At 35.8% G+C, this 15777-nt stretch overlaps 1 protein-coding gene across 1 annotated transcript in view; it reads left to right on the top strand.

Moving 5' to 3' along the window:
• Positions 1-15777, top strand: part of LOC149805298 (uncharacterized) — a 32215-nt gene that overhangs the window by 12235 nt on the left and 4203 nt on the right. Inside the window, exon 2 of the mRNA XM_089936167.1 lies at positions 12323-12413. Within this exon, the coding sequence (XP_089792293.1) occupies positions 12323-12413 (91 nt within the window). The remainder of the gene's footprint in view (positions 1-12322; positions 12414-15777) is intronic.

The following is a 15777-nucleotide window of genomic DNA, read 5'->3' as shown; positions in this document are numbered from 1 at the left end:
TTAAGTTTATTATTATCTTTGTGATCGATTACAAGACCATCTTTGATCTTTCGAACAAGAACCTGTGATTAAAATACCTCTGTAAACATTAAATAACCAGCATTATCAACAACACCAACTGGTTTTTTCAATCTGCAATGTCTCACTATTCCCTCGCGAGATGCTTCACAATTCTTAATGGTTGGATGTGGAACAAATTCTTGATTCATTTATACTATAATGTATTTGTCTAATTCATAATTTGTCTGAAAACTTAGTTATATAATCGCTCTCGGATTTCAACGCATCTCCATTATTTTTTTTATTGTAATATCGCTTGAGTTCACGGTATCGCTTTCCTCCGCATCCTGCACATAACTGTATTTTACTTCTGACCCCAATGCCACATCGCAGGCATGGTATAGGTCCTGTGCTTCCTCGTTTGATGCTTTGTATGTGTTCACCGCAGAATTCCTTCCTGCAGGGCTTATTACAGACTGTTACAGATCCAACTTTTAATCACTTGCAGTTATTCATTTGTATATATAATATTTCTTATTTAAATATTTGTCTTAAATATAATATGAAGGAGTTATTTGGCGCCGGGAGATTCGATCTTGACAGACTAAACAGAGACTCACGACGAAGAAATCTAACTGATCTATTTAATATTATCAGGAATGCCAAAAAATGAATTCCGCGACGAAGGCGCATCTCATGTATGGTCGTCATTTAAAATTATCCGTAACATTGACGAAGTCAATGTCGTTGATAAAATCAAGGATGATGAAGTCAATGTCGTTGATAAAATCAAGGATGACAAAGTTAATGTCGTTGACTCTACAATGAATGATGCACGAGCGAAAACAATTATTGATTATCTTACCCTTGATAAACATCAACGCTGTAAGAAATATTTTTTTCAGAATAAAATTTATTGTGCAAACAGATTCCGATATATGGATTATCCGTGACAAACTCGACCCTGTTCTTGATAATGGAAAAACCGTTCTGGTAAGTAAAGATTCCAAACCAGGAATGCTGACCGGGATTGATAAACCATATTACGCTCGAGCGTATCCTGTAACCGCAGTCATTTATGGAATCTATCCGGTAAAAAAACCAAAAATTGATAAACTCACCCCGATGAGAACGTCATCAATGACTAAGTTAAATTGTGTAGCCGAGCGAGTAATGGAACATTTTAAAAACGCAAAACGAGGAAACGGTTTAACCGATCTGCGACGTGAAAAAATAGCAGCATGGGCTGAGCAAGTCAAGGATACTGGGGCATCAATAAATGATGTTGCTGTGCTATCAAGTAAATTAAAAGTTTCAATAACAGTAAAAACACTAACCGGGGAAATATTATATAATTCGAAGCATTATAAAAAGTCAGGATCACCGATTGAAATTATTGATCATAACTCTCATGCCTGGTCTGATGCAGTTACAATATTTCCACGAGATCGTGTTGTCAAACTTTACTCGGAAAACATATTTGATGTTATTTACACGCTGAGTAAAACCGACCCTGTATCAGTGTTGTTATTTAAGAGTTCCGAAGATGGCGAATATGATCAATTTGTAAAACCCAACGGTGAATTATACCGGACGGAATCGTTGCAACAACAAATGAAAAAACTCGCAGAGAAATATGTGAAAATCGAAGAAAACATTGAGCAGTTATTGGTTAATTGTTTTACAGTTCCAAGTGTTGCCGCTCACGCCGCAAGAGAAAGAAATTCGTTGAGACCAACCCGAAGTCAGTTTCTTTCGGATATACAATTGAGTTGTGTCGAGTATGGACATGGCGGATTGTGGAATACCCGGTATGACTACCGGGATATGATTTCCGTGGATATGATTGCTTGCTACCCAGGAAGCTTTCTCGGGATGGGCGAGTGCAGCGAATACTTTAAGCGATTTGGACATCCCACGAACTCGATGACACGAGTTGCTATAAACGGTCCTTTACCCGATTTTGACCTGACAGGATTTGCTCGTGTGACTTCGTTTGAATTTGCCGCGGGACTTCATCCGTGCTGTTATGTTTGGTTTGGCAGACACTTCTCAGAGAAACGCTGGGTACCAATAGTGTTATTCCGATATCTGCTTGACAGCCGAATACTGGTATCGTTGACTGTCAGTGAAGCAATCATATCATATCAACCGCAGACCTCAGTTTGGTTGCCAACACCGGAGCGTATCAGTCTCGATGAAGTTATTAGCGAGTATGCACGAGAGAGTCCAAATACCCCGATGGATGTCATTGTCGGTGAGGCTCCTAAAGTTCTCAAGATCAAACTTAGCAATAGTGAAAAAACAGCAAAAGATCTTGGACGAAGAATAATTGGTAAATTTACTCAAGGTGCTGCATATGATCACAAACTACATCACTCGCGACTGATTATCGATAATGCTGAATTGGATTTTATAATTGCTGACGCTGTTGCAAGAAATATATTTTGTAATCGGGAGGACGCTTAGTTGTCCGACGGGAAAAAGTTGGGCACAATTGTAAGTTATATCGACGGAGAATCGCCTCAATACACACATCTAAGATCTTCAATGCTGGGTTATGTTTCTGTAAATTTGGTATCAATGATAAATCGATTTCCTGACACCGCAGTTAGAGTTGCAATGGATTCATTTTATATCAATAAAAGATACTTAGAATTACTGGCTCGTTTCACGAGCAATGATGAATCATGGAGTTCGTGGAGAATAAAAGCGGAGATGTTACATGAATATTGTGAATCCGCTGATGTTGCAATTAAGGATGATTATTGTAAATCAGAATTATCAGAAATGTCTTCGACAACTTCGTTGTTGCCATCTGTGTATGATCTAATCACCAGACACAAAACTGTTTATTTAAACGGGCCGGGCGGGTCCGGTAAAACAACTCGAGCGATTGAATTATTTGGAAAATCGGATATGATTGTGCTAACACCTACACACAGGCTCGCCAGGGAGATGAAACAACGAGGAGTCAATTCTTGTACTTATCACAGCTTTTTCAAATACAGCGGCGGTGTGTGGACGTCAGATCGAATGGGAACAAAATATATTCCCGAGAAAATAATTTGGGATGAGATATGTACGGTGCCCTTGGGAATATTAAAAAATTTCTTGATTGGCTGCTAACGAAAAATACTGCAGTGATTATGTGCGGCGATCACGGTCAACCACCTCCGTTTGTCGGCGCATCTCCACATGATTGGTTAAAAGATTTTGTTGATTATTACGAATAAGTGTCTGATGATCATAGAGCACTTGATGCAACGTTGAAAGAATTTAAAACATTAATCAGATTACAACCGAATAAAATTCAATGTGAAATTATGCGCGAGATGATTCCTGAAACTTCGATGAGCGACTTTTGGAGCGTGTGGAAACCAGACGATTTGATAGTGGCAAGTAGAAAGATAGTCAGAGACACACTTCAACGGCAGCTATTTCAATTACAACAAGAAAAGTTTCCAATGTTGCCAGTGCCGTTATGTTATAGACCAGCTGATACGCGGTTACAAAATATAGATGTTGATATACCAGGGCGCCTGACTGCGTCAGAGTCCGGGAAACAGAATTTAGTACTGAATGATATTGTGTTAGTTGATATCAATGCTGTCAAAGATGCACTAAAAATGAATAAATCCCCGTGGACGCTAGGATACGCAATGACAATTCATTCATCTCAAGGACTAACTATCAGTGATACAACTGTCTGGATTGTTGATTATCGAATCGAATGGTCAAACTTAGTCTACTTGGCTGTGTCCAGAGTCAGAAGAATATCTCAGCTGCGAAGGATTGTCTTGGAAGAGTCAATAACTGATAAAAACAACACCGATGGTGATGTAATAAAAAGAAAACTCTCTGGTTACAAACAGAGTGACAAAAAACATAATCGCGATTTCGACCTTGATGTTGAATTTATTATTGAGTTAAAACAACAGCAGAATAATCACTGTGCGAGCTGTAATTGTATAATGCTATGGCAGTATTCGAATAAAAATTCAAGACAATTTACCGTAGACATAAAAGATAACAATCGCGGTCATACACGTGATAATATCATGTTGACCTGTCTTGAATGCAATCGACGTCGGGGTGCTAGCGCTAGTTAAGTGATCGCGGTGGTAATTGTGTGTCCTCGGGAATTACTTGTAATTGCTCACGTGTGAATCCGCGTTGAGGAGCAGTTGAATCCAACCTGTAGATTGCTGGTCTACCAGCAGATCTTGTCACGGTGGATATCTTGTGTGTGGTAACACTCCAAATGGGATCAGTCGCTCTTCGTTTACCACCTTCAAGTTCACCCGGTTCATATAAATATCTAACTGTAACATCACCCAGTATTTTTTGTTTTTCTTTCTTTCGTTGTAGTGGTATATTTTTTTGAAAAACACCTTGTGTTTTTGTGATCGCGATGGCAGGTTTCATGTTGGTTGTTCGTGTGATCTCATTATTTAACGCAGCTATCACGCTTGGTAATCTTGCAACCCATTCGCGCGATCTCGTATCTTGAATAAATTCCTTCGCGTATTGATATCCAAATAACCGCTCAGCAAGTGTTCGATTGAATCGCTCAACAATTGCCTGATCGCGATGAATTTCAGTATGTCCTCGTCTGATGGTGACGTTATGTTGTTTCATCAGTGATGATACTGCACCCTGAAATTCTTTGCCAGGATCAACTTGTAATAGATTTGGCCATCGCAGACCACTCTGTGGTCCACCACCTCGTTGATAAATTCGTTTAAACGCAGAAGCAACCTCAGACGCTGTTTTAGTCGTTAACGGTTCAGCATCTTTGTATCTACTTGCAACATCATCTACAGTTAACGCGTACTTGTATGTATGTCTTCGGATAGTATCATGTGGCAGAAATAATATATCAGCCTGATGAACCTCATTTGGCACACTAACATCGAAATGTGCAAAGTGAATTTGTTTAGGACGCGGCAGATAAATTTGCCATATTGCCTGTCGGGATAACCAATTTTTAGCAGTAACTTTTGTGACTTTTGCTGCTTCAGCGAGTTTACTAATTGCTGCGCTACCTCTCCAATATCCGCTTGGGGAATAATAAACCGACTCCATTATATACCAGCACCTAGCGTTAATTTACCTTTCATTGCGGATTTTATCAACCAGGATGCTAACTTTTCTTTGAAAGATTTATCAGTGATGGCATTTAATGCATGAATTAATTTCACGTCCGCGAGATGGTGCTGTTGTAAATCCTTGCTTCGGTAAGCTACATCATGCGCATGACATGCCTTATCAATAGCATTTATCGGATACTCACCTGGATTTGGCTGATCCTGAGCATCAAGTCTGATATCAAGTCGGGTTCCAGGACCACAGTAATTATATCCTGGAAGATGTTTTTCTCCTGGGTATTTAGCCCACGGTGTTCCTGGTAACTTGGCTAAATTGGCTGCGATATCACCTCCCTTTTTTTAAAAATAAATTTAAACTTTTTTGTGCCACATCGTTCACACTTGCCTGTAAGCGCTTGTCGATTATTTTTTGTTGTAATTGTTGTCATATCCGCAGTTGGGGTACGTGCTCCGCATTTCATACAATATAAATTCATATTATTTTATGATATATCTAATGGAGATTACTGACTTTTCTGCGTCAAAGCGACGAGAGCCAATCAAACATAACTCAGTGCTACCAAATTCTGTTCGAATGATTATTATAGGTCCATCTGGGTCGGGTAAGACACAGTTGTTACTTAATTTAATAATGAAGTGGATGAAGTGGGATAAATTATATTTGATAGCACCGTCAGTGGACGATCAGCGATGCTACAGCGTGTTAAAAGATTTTAACGAAAGTGCAAAATCGATAAGTGAAGAAGATGTTGTTGATTTTATAACTGATATTGATGAAGCACCGAGTATCGATGATATTGATGGGAGTATTGATAATTTAGTCGTGTACGATGATGTGATATTGGACAAACAATCAAACCCTGCCAGGATATTTTCACTTGGAAGACACAAAAACACTGATGTGATTTATGTAACTCAACGGTATACACAAATGCCAAAAGTGATCAGAGATAACTGTAACGTTCTTGCGGTATTTAACGGCGTTGACGCACACACGTTACGAAATATACATCAGACTTGGTGCAGCGGTGACATGGACATAAATAAATTCAGAAATTTCTTTAGTCGTGCTCAGGCAAAACCACACGGATTTGTAACGATAAATTTACATGATCCTCGGACACGGTATCGAATAGGATTAGATACAATTTTTAGTTAGAAACGCTAGCGTTTCTAATCCTAAAGGATTTTTCCAGAAATGCAAGCATTTCTAGCAGCAGAGAGACTGAAACAACACCGAATGTTTCGTCTAGTAGACCCTTGTATCGAGAAGTAGTTATATAGGTATAGATTTTTCATGAGATAACCCTTCTGGTCAGCGAAGAAAGCCTATTATCAGTGTTTTCTGACCAGAAGGGTTTATTTTGTGAAGACAATACTTCTATCAAGAGTGTTTTCGATAGAAGGTTCTGTTGGACGAAATAGTTGGTGGGCTCAGTCTCTCTGCTGCTTGATTTATTATTATTATTATTATTATTATTATTATTATTATTATTATTTAAATAGTAGCTTCTAACCTTTCAGTACTGACCCGGTTTAAATCAACTAATAATAGGGCTGTCTCCAAAAACGTAACCCTGTCAGTTTCATAGGCCTCCACAAATCAAGAAAACAGTGTATATATTGCTTTAGTTCTCATATGTTGGTCATTTACTGCTAAAAAGTTAAAAAGGAAAAAGTGCAAAAGGCATGATATTGTCCTTGGGTATATTTTAAGTGTATGATCAGTAAACGACAATATTAATATAAGGCTAAATGTTATATTAGAAGTAACATTGATATGGTCTGTAACTGTGCAAATTTCTTAATATAAGGCTAAATGTTATATTAGAAGTAACATTGATATGGTCTGTAACTGTGCAAATTTCTGTCGATCTATAAAGAGCACGTTAATTTGGGCCAGAGAACAATTAATTATATTTATGGGGAAAGGTGCTTATTAACTCGCTATACTGCAAGGATTTCTCATGTCTGTATCGTGAGAGGAAGTGGTTCTTAATTAAGCCTTCATTTATTTAACCGTTAGATGACTAGAAAAGGGAAGGTTAACTTCGATTTCATATCGGAACTGTCAGAGCTTTTCTCGAATCGGGCTTAGAAATCTAGAAGTCAGGTTGACTGCAATTTCGGCGTCTAGTTATAAAAGGTGGTAGATATATTTAGTCCTGATTGGTTACGCTAAATAAGGGGGGCGTGATTCTCACACCTAATTTCCTAGCTTTAAAATTGCACTAATCGAAAAATCTAATCAGTCTACATTTATTCCTGCAAGAGTGAAATTATAAGTGACTCCGAGATTGAATTTGGAAGAAATTCTCTAGTAAAATATTTATCTAAGGCACCGGATGTCCAGAAAGAAGCGAACAAAGCTTGAAAGCACAAGGGAAATTAGCTCCACTGACGTATCCACTGAAGTATCCACTGACGTATCCACGTACCTACTGATCCAAGTATCTACCTACTTACGTATCCACCTGGAATGTCCCCAATTTCATTGTATAATGACTGACACTTCATACATATTTGTAATTCCTCGTTCTGATGGTAAACAATTCTGATGGACATAGTACACAATTAATTTTACTATATGTTCTCTACATTTGTTTCTCAGTACTGACCTTTCCACTGTGTGACAATCAATGCAAATCATATGTTAATCTAAAATACCTTCAAAGATGACTTCACGGTGAAGTTCTTGTCAAAGGTTGACCTGCTCTTTTTTTAGATTATTGACTGTCAACATAACAGCATGTAACCAGAACACGAATTTCACTTCCGGATCATCACCAAGGCCTTATTACTCACTGTGCACTGTCGCCAAAATACATACAGACAACAACACCCTGAGCTCATATTATCAAGAATAAACAGTTACCTTTAAATCCCTACCAAAAATGCATAAATAAAACTCTTCTATCACCACCAAAATGAGAGAGGAAAAAATGTTCTAAAAATAGACTAGAACTACATTTGTGGGTACTGAACTGGAAGTATTAATTGTGATGTAATTCCTGATACACTGCTTCTTGGAACCACATATACATTGCAAAAGACGTGTATACATAAAAGGCATTGTAAAACAGATCTTTATTGCCAATTTTTAAAAAAAAATAATCAAGTCCCTGTTTGATGGTAAAAATCTCGTCCCTGTTTTGTCGGTTTTACAAGAATGCGTCTGTATGCAATTAAGTTAATTTGAGTGTGACTTGGAAATTTACTGTTTACGTTAATGTGGACAACTCTTTAAATTTACATATCATAAATAGGAAGACAAATGTCAAGTGTTTTGTTTTTTTATCTTCATTTGTTAGTTAGTCTGCATTAGATGATAAACTATCTTTGGTATATAGGTATACCGTTATAACAGCTGTAAAAATGATGGCATATTAAACGGGTTTATTTCATAAGTTTATGTGCCTACTATGTCAGATTGTCAAAAACTGTCATGTATTTTTGGGGTTTTAAAATGCACATCCTTTGAAATTACAAAACTATCAGTACATCAATCTATCAGACCAACAAATTAGAAACTGGTAGGGATACCAACATTTTTAAAGACTGTTCATAAAGCCATTTAAAATGTTCATTTGTGGCTGAAAAATGCATGATGTAAGAAGGCCTTTTTAGCAGCTTTATATGCATGCAAACAATTATTATTAAAAGTTACTGATGCCTGCATCAACAGTGTATAGTAAGGTCACTATGTAAACTGATAACTGGAGGTATACAGTATTTACTACCAGCCTCCTTGAATCTATCAGGATCAAAGAGTCGTGCTGAAAGCAAAGGACAATTCAGTTTGGGTATCAGATTACCATGGATAGAAACTATTCACATTCTTGGGACCTGGCATAATATAGAACTTTGACGAATAATGCATATGTACGCACGGCAAGTAATATAAGATATATACAAAAAGTGTCGAGAAACAACTTGTTAGTTTAGTGTCTATGCTAGATCAGGTAATCAAATATGGTAATTACAATCGATCAAATAAGATCAAAATTTTGATCTCCTTAATTGATATAGCTAGGTTTTTGGAACCTTTGAAGCTCGCACAGTACAAAGTGGAGAAATGTTAAAGAACATACGCACATTCGTTAATGTAGATCAAATCACTTGATGCTGATGCTGACTGTAAAATATAGTTCGTGTTTATATCATAAGAATGTAATTAACACCTTGGCTGTCCAAGTTTTGTCTGCAAAGATCACAACCGAATGCTGGACATACTTCGCTAGATTATAAATTTTGGCGTTCTGACTCCATGCATCATGTATAAAAGAGCATCCCCCTCCCCCATGTATGTTTCGATTTATGCTAGATGATTTGCAGTTTGACCTTACAATGTAGTGCTGTTCCCAGCCAGGCCGTTTACTTTCAACACATTTTATTTAACAACACATCCTTTGGAATCTGAATGCATTATTCCATTCAGTTCTTCAGACCATTTAATTCAATACCAAATCATTTGGAATCTAAAGTCTTCATTTCATTTGTTGGATTAAGCCATTTCATTTTAGACTACATCATTTTATCTAATACCACGTCATTTGGAAACATTTCATCGTTCCATTTTCTTCTTTAAATCATTTTATTTAATATCACATCATTTGGAATCTGAATTCATCATTTTATTTGTTGGTTTAAATCATTTGATTTTATGCTATGTAAATTTACTTAATAAAATGTCATTTGGAATCAGAATTCATCATTTCGTTTTGTTCTTTAAATCATTTCATTTAATACCAGATCATTTAGAATTTAAATTCATGATTTCATTTGTTGAGTTAAATCATTTCATTTTAGACTACATCATTTTATTTAATACATCGTCATTTGGAATCAGAATTCATTATTTCATTTTTGGGGTTCAATCATTTCATTTCATACTACATCATTTCATATCACACACCATCATTTGGAATCGGAATTCATCATTTTGTTGGGTTAAATCATTTCATTTCATACTACATCATTTTATTTAATACCATGTCATTTGGAATCTAAATCCATCATTCGGTTTTGTTCGTTAAATCATTTCATGTTACACTACATAATTTCGAAGCTGGATATATAATTTCATTTGCTGGGTTAAATCATTTGAATTCATACTACATCATTTGATTAATGTAATTTTGTCAGTGACGGCTGCCCATAAACGGCACTCTTTTAAAAAAATCCAAGACCTTCTCAACTGCAACATCATCATGGAATGCTTCTCAGAGCCAAACAGGTTCTCTCCATTAGTTGTCTCTTACGACACTCTGGAAGGTGCACTGTGTCTTCATTAGTCCTATAAATCAACCCCCCAAATCTGTATTGATGCTGATGGACGATAACCTGCAAATCAATATCAGCATGGGTGAGTGGCTGATTTATCGGCCTTCATAATCACTAGCCAAGGTTCTGATATGTTAACCCTATCTGCACCTTGGCAGATCGAGCAGATATTTCTGTGTTTCGGGTCTGTGAATTTGGTTGCATGTGGCGGCAAGCCAGCACATTCAATCAAATTAAATTGTTCAGATTTGAACACTGTTTCTACATGATTGAGACAAGAAGAGCACACAACCTGACTGGACTCATAATAATCAATTTTCCACTAGCAGTTCATGCTTGTGCAAATACCTTTCACTCAAAAACACCTGGAATGGTTTCTCTCTGTTACATAGTCAAACTTTCGATGTTAAACTTACAAAGAATCATGTTAAAGTCAAATGCCTCCACCATTGTCGACCGATATACAATGCACCACTGTTACATGCTATTGGCTAGTTGGTATTACATACCAAGGGAGGCAACTCACAAAATCCAATAGACATCGCTTGGACAAAGCAATAAATATTTGCTCGATCGGCCAAGGTGTAGATAGGGTTAGCATATTGGAACCTTGGCTAGCGAAGAAAGGCGCACTGGGGCTATTGTATATCCGTTTGGTCGTGTTAACGTCACTCGCTTAGCGACCAACTTTCCGCCATATTGCAAGGTGAAAACAATCACTTAGTACTGTAGGGTTGTATATGTTCATTATTGGAAATCGCTTTGTGTTACCTTTATTTATTGAGCCCGAAAAGAGATGGTATAAAATTACAGTTAGTTGTATCACGCTTTTGACATTGATGGTACCACAAACATTACCACATGCGTAGTAAAAATGCTTTGTAAAATGAAAAGAAACATAAACTCTACAAAACAATATGATATGATCTTGGAGAGCAATTCTCATATCAATTTACACTAAAATTCTGCTGCCAGATAATTAGTAAGTGCATGCATTTTTGTAAAACCGAAGAGAAGGTGTCATTTACATTAAATTCTCGCTTAAATGCCCGAGTTGTATTTGGCTAAAAAGTCTTGAAATACTGCGCAGGACTATGCATTATTTTATGACAGTAACTCAAGAAAATGCTCATTCCTTGATCCTCACATTTCCAGAAGGCGTGGTTGATAATGACCATTTCATATGGACTACGACAAAATGATAACCTCTGGATAAATGGTGCAGTCCATATTGTGTAAGATAAGGAAAAAAATAATGTGATTGGGAACAAACTGAGGCAGATTGTGTTTATAAAATTCTTGAATCTAAATTGGAAGCTTTAAAGTTTAAACTTTCTGTTAAAAAATGAAGCCAATTTTCAAAACCAAACTATTTACACCTGTCTTCTCGATAAGAACATAACACAAACATGACTATCAATACAAATATTTAAGTAGTTATATGTGGCACTCAGGGAACAATAGGAATTCCCATAGTAAAAGGGAAAAAAAGTTGAGGGAAAATGGGAATTTAGCACAGGAATTGCACTGGAGAGACAATTGGAACTCCCATAATAAAAGTGAAAAAGCAATCTGGGGAAATGAGAATTTAACATGAGAATGGCACTTGGGGGACAATAGGAATTTACCATGGGAATGGCATCTTGGGGAACAATAGGAATTAAACATGGGTGACATGATGGAGCTTATAAATACCCCCAAGATGTAAAGTTTCATAATGGGAATTTAACATGAGTGACGTTCTTAGGCACAAAAAGGTTTATAGGGACAAAAGGATTTAAAGGGCCAAAAGGGTTTATGGGGCAAACAAAACATACACAAACAAACAAATACTTATATAACACAAAGACAAATTTTTGGGGTCAGTTATCTCTCTCTCTCACTTATCTGCTCCCTGTTTCATAATTAACCTGTTGTCTATTTTACAGCTTGGATTTATCAACATCCAAGATATAGAAGATAGACAAGAGATTCTGTTGACAGTGCACACATTTTCTTTTGCACCAGAGGAAGACCCAAGTGAGTACTTACATAATTCTGTCCAGTGCTCATAGATTGTCCACTCAGTTTTCATACCCTCATTATTTGAATAAGACCCCCACCCCCAACCAGAATAGTTTGCATAGAGCTTGTCATAAGGGCTGTTCTATTTAAATATACCTGGAATGAGACATATTTTGGGGTACCATCTCGAAAATGAATTAAAACCATGTGGAAAATAAGATGAAAGTAAAAAGGGTTCTGCCCCTACTCCGACTCATGGGGTTCTCAACAGATTTCAAAGCTGAAGAGTCATCTCACCCATTTGACTGTTGACCCCTTAATCTCAGGAGTAGAAATGAAAATCTCAGAGAAAGTTAGAACTGAAATATTAATTATTAGTTTTTGACAGTTAGGAGCTCATAGATGGTATTGTTTTTTATTTATAGAGTAAACTGATGTTTAAGAATGTCTTCTATTGAATAAAGAGAAACACTTGTACAGTATTTTATAAGAAGCAGGAAAGCAGACAGTGGAGGCAAACATGGCCATTACTGATTTATATGAAAAATGTTTACCTTTCCAATTATTATGACTTAAAATTTAGCATAATAAACAGAAAATGAATTTTTTATTCTATATTATATTTCACATCTCAACATATTGCTATTGTGAACTCCTCATAACATTTCTGATGCAAAAATATACTCATGCAGCTTATTTTTTGAGACAGTGCTCCCAGCCCTTGGGAATCCTAGGTGCAACACTTATGTCAGTTAATTATTTCTTCTTATTTTTATTCTTTACAAACTTAACAACAACCCTCCCTGAATCAAAGTTTTTGAGTGATGGACCTTCTTTGCATATCCTGATTTGCTTTGTTAACTTCCTTTTAACAAGTCTAGACCTTACCATTGCCTTCAAACAATCATTGTTACTAACTGAAAGAAAAAAAATTGGTTAAAGCACTAAAACTGGTACATATTATGTACCTTCACCAAAGTTTGTGGGTGTCTTACACATTAGCAAGAAAGAAGCCTTTTGAGTTAGTTTAAAAGGTTAAAGGTCACTGACTGAAAGAAGAAAAATAACTTTTTCTCACCGCTATATTGCAGAAGAGAGTTACTGTACTAATGTTGACATCTGCATATATAAAAACATTTAGTCTTACTACATGTTAACTTCTTTCTTTGCTGGTCTTTTTTGGAGCGGGTTTCATACTGTCTATGAAGGAGTCTGATGGGGCTAAATTTGTACATAATGCATTTTATGTACGTTCTTGGTTAAGTGTTTGCATTTAGCTTTGGGTTTCTTTTACACTATGCATACTGTTATGCATTGAATCATGAAGCTTTGTGAGGAGCTGGATCTTAGCAAGTATTGAGAAGTAGGTCATTGTCCCTTATTTTTTATTTAAATGACTTGGGTTAAATTTTATATTTATTTCTGAAGCTCTGCTAATGCTAGAATCATCAGTGTGATGACTGTATATACCGCTATTTTCATTCTACTGCCATAAGTTAAATTTTTGTATTGTTGCCATGTATATAACCTATCATGTGCTGAAAATGGCATGAAAACCCATAATAATAACAAAAACATTTTTTTTACATGTACCTAGAATCAATATACTGTATGAAACATGGTTAGGGTATGTATTTTGATGAATACTATTCTCTGCTCAGAGTAGTCACTGTGACTCATGTTTCACACTTCATTTGCCTTGCATTCAGTCTCAAGTACTGTACATGTCAGTCATCAAACTAGAAATATAGTATGTTTGGTCAGTTTCTACTACACCATGACATTCAGTGAAGGTCACTGTCTCCTTCAATTTAAATTTGAGTGGCATATGTTCAGGTTTTGCATTTAGCTCAGAACCACACAGGTTTTATATTTATAATACAGTTACACTTGGAATGATGACATTTTGTGACTGGATGCCTTTTGATATGTATTCCAAGATAATCACAAAAGCTGGTCACTGTGATTTGTGTTTTATACTTCACTGACTTTGATTAATTTAGTATTGATGAGTTCTTGATTGTCAGACCCCAGCCTTGGTTACAATCCAGTCAGTTTTCTTAGAGTTAGATTGAGGGAACAACTGAAATGACTGAATGAATGGATAAGTAAAGAAATAAATATGTAAGTAAACAGTGTTTCACAAAAAGAAAAAAATGTCTTTTGAATAAATGATCTTGCAAAGAGATAAGTGAGAGAGTAATTGGCACAAAGGTGTTGAAGAGAAGTGATATGTTTAACCTGCAATTTTGTGATTAAAATGATACTTTATATGCTTTCTTATGCTTGCTCTTACATAGTTTAAACTAATGGAGATAAATGTAATAGAATATTTGAAACGTCTTTGAACATTCATTAGATGAACAATATGATTTTGTGTAAAGAATAGTTCCAAAGAATGCTGTTTTCATTATTGTCTATATTATATCATATGAAACATACTTTAGTTGCTTGGAGATTTGGCCATATTGTCAACCAGACAGCTATAAGAAACACTTTCATGCATAAAGTGACCATGAAATTGCAATAAAATATTATTCTCAATAGAGAACATTGCATGTTATATTAATAAATAAGTAAATATAAAATAGAATGATTTTGTTGAGTTGTTGTATGAGATTTTTCAAATTATTGACTAACCTCATCAATAATGTGTCATTTTGAGGGTCTAATTGGGAATTTAGAGTTAAATCTACCCTGTCCATTTAAAGATAGGGGTATTTTTCTAATATAGGATGCATTTATTTAAGAAAGAGGACAAGTCTATTTTGATGCTATCAGTTTATTTTTTGGGACAAGTCTGAGAAAGTGGGATAACTCTTGCAATCATGCATCCTTTAATAGACAACGTATTCTTTGTGAGAAATTGTCAGTAGTTATGAAATGTGATTCTTAGGAGGAAAAAATTAAATTTTACGTCATTCTCATGATGACAACTAAGACATGGTTGACCTGGATAAACATTGTTCATTACGGAAAGCAAGAGAAATTTTTGAATTTTAAAAAAAAAGACAGAGATTTCTGAATTTATTGGACATTTTTTGGGATGAAAATTTCATCAGCACTTCTTTTTTCAATGAAGGAGAGGTTTTAATTTATGTATAACTGACAGTCTTTAGGTTTAGATTTTTGTATTATTCTGATGACTATTTTTTTCTGAATGCAATTTCACCAAGAATCCTTTAAATTAATGTGAATCAAACGAAGGAATTGTACAAACAGTAATAGAAATCAGTGAATTTAAATAGCTACATAGTATAAATCCTGAACTGATAATGGGTGCATAATGAACTTGTTAGTTTCTGTCTTTGATTTTCCATTGCTTAGATTTCATTCAGTCAGTCAAGAGAGAGATAAACACAAAAGCATACAATTATTG

This window comes from Sinohyriopsis cumingii, chromosome 2 (genome assembly GCF_028554795.1).
Source record: "Sinohyriopsis cumingii isolate HCF-2022 chromosome 2, ASM2855479v2, whole genome shotgun sequence".
Lineage (NCBI taxonomy): Eukaryota > Metazoa > Mollusca > Bivalvia > Unionida > Unionidae > Sinohyriopsis > Sinohyriopsis cumingii.
This window is presented reverse-complemented; position numbering and strand designations above follow the sequence as displayed.